General features: G+C 39.1%; 1 protein-coding gene across 1 annotated transcript; it reads left to right on the top strand.

The window, feature by feature from the left end:
* Positions 1-977: 977 nt before the first annotated feature.
* Positions 978-4309, top strand: fgf23 (fibroblast growth factor 23). The gene is made up of 3 exons (XM_088646754.1): positions 978-1533; positions 1812-1915; positions 2382-4309. Exons 1-3 carry the CDS (start codon positions 1296-1298, stop codon positions 2874-2876), a joined length of 837 nt encoding a protein of 278 aa, XP_088502880.1. The 5' UTR covers positions 978-1295; the 3' UTR covers positions 2877-4309.
* Positions 4310-8074: the final 3765 nt, after the last annotated feature.

Genomic DNA, 8074 nt, shown 5'->3' with positions numbered 1-8074 from the left:
GTGCTAATCCATCATTGCTTACTCGGGGTTCTGGTCCATGTTTTGTAAGGTACTGCATAGCTAGCTATGAAAAACCAGAGAAGTAGCACAAAGTTTGAATTAAAAATTTGGACTCTTTTGGAAGATGGATTAATTAAATTACCCTTGATTGAATTTGCAGTATATAGCGCCTGTTACAATATATCTCAAAGCCCTTAATCATTAATAGACATATTGTTGGTTTAATTTCGCTGGCGTATTTTACCTAGGAAAATCCGTTATTAAAAACAAAATTAAAGCCTAACATTTAATATCAAAACCGCGATATGAAGACCGAATTAACTAATCGTCTTTCTAATGCTTTTTAAAAGTAGTATCAAAATTCTAGCGGAGGCAAACATAAACTGGCTTTCGAAAGAGTCCTATTTTATTCCTTTCGAAATAGCAAAATTGTCAACATGTCGCTATGATTGTTTATTCTGCTTCAGAAACAGTACCTGAGAAAAATAATGAATACTAAAACGCTGTACAGTAGTTACACTTTTAGCCATAATTAAAAAGACTATTCTGAAAATCTTTAATAACTTTAATATTAAAAAAAGACTTTACTTAAGATTGGAACGGAAGGAAATTTGGATGTACGTAAGAAAGGTTTAATTTAAAATCTTAATATAATAATGGTTTCAGTTGATTTCATTATAATTATAAAAATCACCATACAGTATGCAGCAACAGTCTCGCCGAATGGCACATCAAGACATACTGTATGTATTTCACTATAACATTTTGTTCGTTTTTATTCTTTAAAAAACAAACAACAACGTGAATCACTTTCTTTCTACCATCAGCTATCGGTGTATGATCCCATCTTCACGCTTCTGCCCGCTGAACCATGCAGATGGAGCTGACATAGGGCCTGGCTCCTCAGGATAGAGAAGTGACAAACTTTCAATGCAAGTCCGGAGGGCCAGGAAGGTCTGCGTGGGAGACGCCGGTAGCGTGATGTAAAACAGAGATTGCTCAATGAAACCGCTGGGCTATTGGGCAATAACCTTTAAGGTAAACAGAGACTGGTTGAAATCCAGTCGGAACCTTCCTCCCCTTTCCTCCTCTCCGTTGGCCCACTGGGACCTCCACATCTGTGCAGGGGGTTGAGAAGGATGCGGGCAACCAAGGGGGGGCGCCGGCCCGGCTTTAAATAGCAGTCACCAAAACGTGGAAGCACCAGATCGACCTCGGGCTCGGGATAAAGCAAACCAGGCCTTTGCGGCTTCAAAGTAAACCCTTGGGTCCAGACTGACACCGTACAGAATCTGATGTGGAGCGCAGCCTCTCGCCCGAACATGCACTCGTGTTTCCTTGCGCTGTGCCTGGCTGTGTTGCAGGGTTTGAAGATTGTGCATTCATTCCCTAATCCATCCCCGCTCCTCAGCTCCAACTGGGGCAACCCGAAGAGATACGTGCACCTGCAGACGTCTTCAGAAACCAGGAGCTTTTACCTGGAGATCGATGAGGATGGGCAAGTGGGAAAAACAGCCACCCAGAACGCCTTCAGTATGTATAATTTTCTTTCCAGTTTATTAATCCAGTTTATTTCAAAGTTTGATGCAAACCAACACAGTGCGTAGAAAACATCACGGGAACCACAGTTAACTGTTTTTTTTTAATGATTTTCTTTTCACGTTCGTACAAGGTTTATTTAAAACCTGGACACAAACATCTTCTTTTTCGAATAGCATTACCTTTTCGCTTGAGATCAGGTACTTTTAATGTCATGTTGTGGCCGTGGATCGAAAAAGCAAGTCTATGATTTAATCTTTATTTTTTAACAGGTGTGTTGCTACTCAAGGCGGAAACAAGAGACCGTTTGGCGATCTTCGGAGTGAAAAGTAAACGCTTTCTGTGTATGGATGCAGAAGGAAAGACTTTCACCTCGGTAAGTGTAAAAGTCTCATGCTTTTAATATCATTTATTATTATTATTCACCTAGCTGTAACAACAAAAGTTTCATTTTGAACAGGCTTAATAGCCTGTGCATTAAACATCAAACACGTCAAAGAGTACTCAACTTTATTGATGAGGCAGATCAACCACCATTCCCTCTTAAATACTTACAGGGGTCTAGACAAGCGATGTAGAAACGGATTTGTGAGCTCGTGATCAAAAGATGGAGAAAAGTAGACAGTAACGCTGAATGCCGTTCCTTTTTTAAGTACAAAATCGACAATAATCGTCCGTTTTTAGAGGCAATTTACAAGCTAATTTAAAAAAAACAGACTGAAGAGATGTGTGTCATATAATAACTGTATTTACCAAATTCCTAAGGTCTTCTGTTCCCTTTGCCGAATGCCGGCAGTCTTCATGGCAATATTAACAGCCCTTTATCGTTTTGTCCATTTTAGACCATCTGCAACAAAGAGGACTGCCTATTTCACCACAAGCTTTTGGAAAATAACCAAGATGTGTACTATTCCTGCAAGAACAATCTGGTGCTCAACCTCGAAGGAGTCAAGCACAATTTTGTCCCTGGACAGAATCTCCCCGCCTATTCCCTGTTTCTGTCTGAAAAGAACACCATCCCACTGGAACACCTGTTGCACAGGGACAAGAGAAATGGCCATGTCGGTCCTTTGGAGTATATCAGCCACTCAGACCACGTCGACCCTTCAGATCCCTTAGCTTTATTCAAGCCCCGCAATATCTATTACGGGGAAACCTCCGACTCGCGGGCCATTAACACCAACCCAGAGTATGGTTTTAACGGAGAAGCTCACGTTGTGTCCCGAGAGAGCCTTGGACCGACGTACAATGAAGAGGTGGACCCAAACGATCCCCTGAGGCTTCTGGAACCCAGAGAAAACTTCAGCCCACGCTACTTCCAGAACATGAGAACATAAGAGAGGGCACAGTCCAAACCACACGTGCTCTTAATTCCTACTTTTGACCCTCCATCCTCACTGAAGTCATCCCCTCGGTCCAACTTTTTTCAGATAACTTGGAGGCCTTAAAATAGTCCAGTCCCATCCCATTCAACTCAGCTCTGCTTTTGCGGGTGAACAAAAGTGTTTCAAGGGGCTGAGTTAGAAAAAGGAATAGTGTCAAATACTTGTAGGGTTCTTCTACAGCTGGTCTGAAAACCCACTACTGTATGTATGTCAGTAAAATGTTATCCAGAGGTGTCTGTGACATATTGTCTCTGTCTTTCAGACTTACTGATTTACCTGGACAGGCTAAAACCATGCAATTCGGCAGGATAACTTGATGTGCCATGCCTCTGTGCTGTTGAACTTTTATTTAGCACCTAGCTGACAATGATTCTTAGAGAGTTTATGCTAGCGACAGAAGCCACATTGTGCTTGATATCCAAGACTGGATCAAGGCCAGATAGAACAGAGAGATGTCTGGGACAGGAATTGGCTTCTCTGCAGTGCCATAAGACACAATGCACAGCACTGCATATGTTATCCCAGGTAGATACAATTTTACAATGCATTACTTTTATCAATACAGAAATGCCTTCTGAAACTGAGATATCTTCAAAAGGGATGTTTTTGCAAAAAAGAGAAAGGGAGAGAGATTAATTTCAACAGGAAATCACCATTTTCATTGTGCGTTGACAACAAAACTGTAGCCCACAACTATCCAATAAGGACAAGCTTCAATTAAGCACATACTTGCTTTCTTCTGCTATTCACTTTGCCTTGGTTAAATTTTAAACAGTAGATGGAATATAACTTAAAACTAAACACAATCATTTTCAGAACAGTTAAGAATGTGTTTTAAGAATTTTGCAAAAACTTTAAGACACTGATTTTTGTTGTTGGAAATCATTTATCGTACTTTACGTTTATTAACTTTTTTTTACAGTAATAGAGTACTTCAATAGTTAGTACCAGCAAAACAGTTAAACACCTTTACCTTAGTGCTATATTAGAATGAAAACGTTTCATATGAGAACTTTTACAGTACTCATTTCTGTTGATAGCATCATTAAAAATATTGTTCTCTGCTTTAAATTATAATGGGCCTCTGAACTTAACTGTTACCTCCATATGTCAGTTTTAGATACTGACATCTTGTACTTGGTAAATCCAATGAACTATGTATGATTTATTCAGACTTAACTAGGAAACAAATATATTTATCGGTGCTGGACACCACCAGCAAATTAAATCAAAACCAAATAATGAAAATGTATTTATTTATATGTATTCACTTTTTCTTATTTATTATATTTATATAGATGCTTAATATTTATTGATAAATACGATCAGAAAACCTGTTTTGTTCCTTAAATTTTGTTCAAAATAAAAACTACTTTTTGCAATGTTTAAAAGACTGAAATGTTGTTTTTTCCCTCTAATTTTTCATAATCTGTGTTGAGAACATAAAAATACAAAACTAGAAAACGAGAATAGGCAATTCATCTCACCTTGTCTTGACCCAGAGACACAACAAAGTCATCCAACAGTATTTTAAAGGATTTGTGAGTTTGAACTGAGCCCAGCACTATTGTCTATTTGAAGTGTTTGAATAGAAGACAATTAAAGCTAGTGGTTGAAAATTTTGTTTTTCAGTTTGAACAATATGGTATCAGTCAAAATACTAAGAGTCACAGTCTAAGAATAACAGTAAATGTCATTTCTGTAGAAATTTCTAAGTTGTGAACAAATTATGATTATTGCAACTACTGATCAACTGGTATAGGCTGAAAACTCTAATTAATGTTGTAAATTGTATACTTTCCCTAACGACATTTTATTTAGTGCCTTTCATGAAAAGGTTTGTATAAACATCTGACATGCTTCCTGTATGATAATGTTCACAGAGGTGGTTAGTAAACACACATAACTCTGTGGACAGGTTTCTGCATGGGAAATCTAGAATTATTGTGAAAACTCGAAAATCTCCTCAAGCCCTAAGTTCATGCATCACAGATTTTCGACAACTACCTTCTCTTAATCTTGTCAGTGGCGCTCACCCTTATAGAAAGGGGGCACATTTCTTTTTAACAAGCTGACATGCCCATTGTCACACAGTGCAGTGATTGGGTCCTTAGCATTTCTTTGAGTATGAGATCTAATTTTATTTCACTTTTAACTTTTCCGCTCAGAAACTCACAGCATGGTAAGAGAATGAGATGAGACAGAGATTCACTTCCTGCAGAGTGCAGAAGTAGTCATGGGAGACTAAATGACACTATTTATTGGGCTATTTGCTCCATTATGTTAATTAGTTCATATAAGGACTATTGGGTAAGTAAAACAATATGGAATAATTAATTTTGTTGCATTACATTGCTGTTTTTTTATGTTTCACTTTGTGATAAACATTATCAAATGGATAACAAAGCTTACATAATGTGTCTATTAATAAAATAACCTTGATGTTTATATAATACCTCTCATCATACATCATCTCAAGGTGCCATGCATTAAATCAAAACAATTGTGGACAGGAATTCCTGACAAAAATGGAAATTAAACAAAATCAAGGGCTATAGTATAAAAGTGAGTTTTAAGACAGGACTTGAGAGTGCGGACTGACAAATTTAATGTGGGCTGGGTGATCTGCCCACTGTCTTGAATCAACAGCACAGAAAATTTGGTCTCCCACCGTTTGGAGACTTGACTGGGAACAGCAAATGGGATAAAGGTTTAGGATTTGGAACAAGTAAAAGTTTATTCCATGCTAAAAGAGAGGAAAGGAAACACAACGTTTCAGCTGTGGAGCCTTCTACGGGTGTGAGGTTTCGGTTAATGAAGTAATGGACTGGTGGAAAACAGCTGGAAGGGGGAGTCGAACAGCTCTGGTTAGGACTGATATTGTTAATGGCGTCAATAACCGGGTTGTTGTCAGTTGCCGGTGAAGAGAAGTCATCAGCAAAATATGCTCTGAGCCGAATCCTGCGGTAAAAATGGTTGAGGTCAACTTTGGTTTGGGGGATGTCCAGCTTCTTGGGGACTGGTACAAAACCGAGGCCTTTGTGAGAAGAGATCGCACATCCTGTGAAAGGGAAAGGTCTGAGAGCATTTACAACAAGGTTAGGATTAGTGGAGGTAGTAGGGGTGTTGATGGTTTTTTTCTGTCAAAGATGATTGTTTTTTATCCTTCTCTGAGGCGAGGAACTGGTAAAGCTTGGAGTTGAGGGATCTGATGAGGTTAGTTATAAAGGGAAGATGATGAGGAGCTGTTAGCCGTAAAAATTGCTTACACCCGAAGAAGGCTCCACAGCAGAAACTTTCTTCTCTTTTCAGCATGGAATAAACCTTTATTTGTTCCTTTGCAGCCTACGCATGCTGACGCAGCTACCTACTTGAACTACTAGGTTTAGAATTTGTTCACTGTACTGATTTAGTCAGAAGCCAAACTGTTCAAGCCCTTCAGGGTGAGCAGCAGAATTTTGAATCTCATTCTGAAATCCACAGGGAGCCAGTGCAGGGAAGCTTTAACTGGTGATACTGTATATGCTCATGCGTTCTAGTTTGGTTAAAATCCAAGCTGCTCAGCTCAGTACAAGTGGAATAATACAACCAAAGAATGTGTCTGGATACACCAGCAAGCACGGCTTTTAAAAAAAACGGAGCCTGAAAAAGAACAAAAAAAGACACTATCTTTTCTGTATCAGACTGGGGGAGATGTGAAATGATATGAGTGAACACCAGCTCAAAAAGAAAGACTCCAGTCAAATGATCTTGATGTCAGGAATCCTAATCTGAGTGATTGGACTGATTCTAGGACCATCAATATTCCAGCTACACCTGATACATTTGCAGAAATGAAAAGTCAGCAAAACTTTGGTCTTATTGAAGGTCAGATACAACAGGTTTTGTTGGATCTGTTTTCTAACCTCAGCTGCACAGTGTGACAAGGTGAATAGTGCTTAATTACGTGAGGATTTTTGTAAGCCTAAATCTGGAGGTCATTTGCATAGAAACATAAAAAGTATGCAGTCCCTTTGGAGAGTCTGACCCAACGGTAACATTCATCCATTTTCCAACTGCTTCATTCAGTTCAGAGTTGCAGGGGAGCTGGAGCGAGCCACAGACACAGGACAGGATACAGCCTGGACAGGGCACCAGACCATCACAGGAAACACTCAGACATGCACATACAGTACTCACACCCAGGCCAATTTTCCTAGAAGCCAATTAACCTACCAGCGTGTCTTTCAACAGTGGGAGGAAACCAGAGCACCAGGAAGAAACCCACACAAACTTGGGGAGAACATACAAAACTCCATATAGCATACAGCACCCAATAACTTATCCCAGGGCCCCAGCATTGCAAGAAAGCAATATTAACCATTAAGCCACCATGGTGCCCCAAATAACATAATATTCGACTCTATTACACAACCAAATTTTCATAACATTGATATGTGAGGATGCTTTTGGCCAAAATAGTTTACACCTCAAGCTCCCTATGTATTTGGTTCCAGCCATCAGTAAAGCCTATAGATGAAACCAAAAACTCCTCATATCTTGGCAGGAATTAAAATTCAATTCTCAGCCATATTTTGTGGTTTCTGGGTTAAAATGATAATTCTCAAAATGTTAAGTTATAGAATCTAGAAAAAGGAATTTCTTGATATTCAGCATGCATTTAAACTGGCAAATAAAACCATTAATTTGCATTCCAGAGAAATTCAACGACTAGTAAGTCCAAAATATGCATACAGTATTTATTTGTTGCTCTTTTTGCAGACTGGTGTCTTTTTTTTAAACCTTTTAAATTTAAACTTGGTTATATGCAACACACAGTGAAAAAGGTCGAGAGGAGTAATGGGCTTCAATAAAAGCATTTAAATGAAGGAACAATGTCAGTTCTTCCACTGTTACCTGTAATGGATATTCCAAGTGGCCTGTATCTGTGATGTAACGGAATCAAGATTCTAATCGCATCTCGGAGAGCTGCAGAGAGTTCAGTGGACATTTACCATCTATCAGCTGCCACCTCAGTAGTAAGAAGCCACATTAAGGACCAGATCAACAATAACACCAAAAATAGTTTTTATGATCGTGCTCGTTTTATGCACGAGCTACTCTGGTCACGTGATGACAAAAACGCTGACACCTTTAAAGGACAAAAGCAG

This window comes from Lepisosteus platostomus, chromosome 9 (assembly GCF_059453375.1).
Source record: "Lepisosteus platostomus isolate fLepPlt1 chromosome 9, fLepPlt1.hap1, whole genome shotgun sequence".
NCBI classification, from domain to species: domain Eukaryota; kingdom Metazoa; phylum Chordata; class Actinopteri; order Semionotiformes; family Lepisosteidae; genus Lepisosteus; species Lepisosteus platostomus.
The sequence above is the reverse complement of the archived record's forward strand: the minus strand, read 5'-3'. Positions and strand labels throughout refer to the sequence as shown.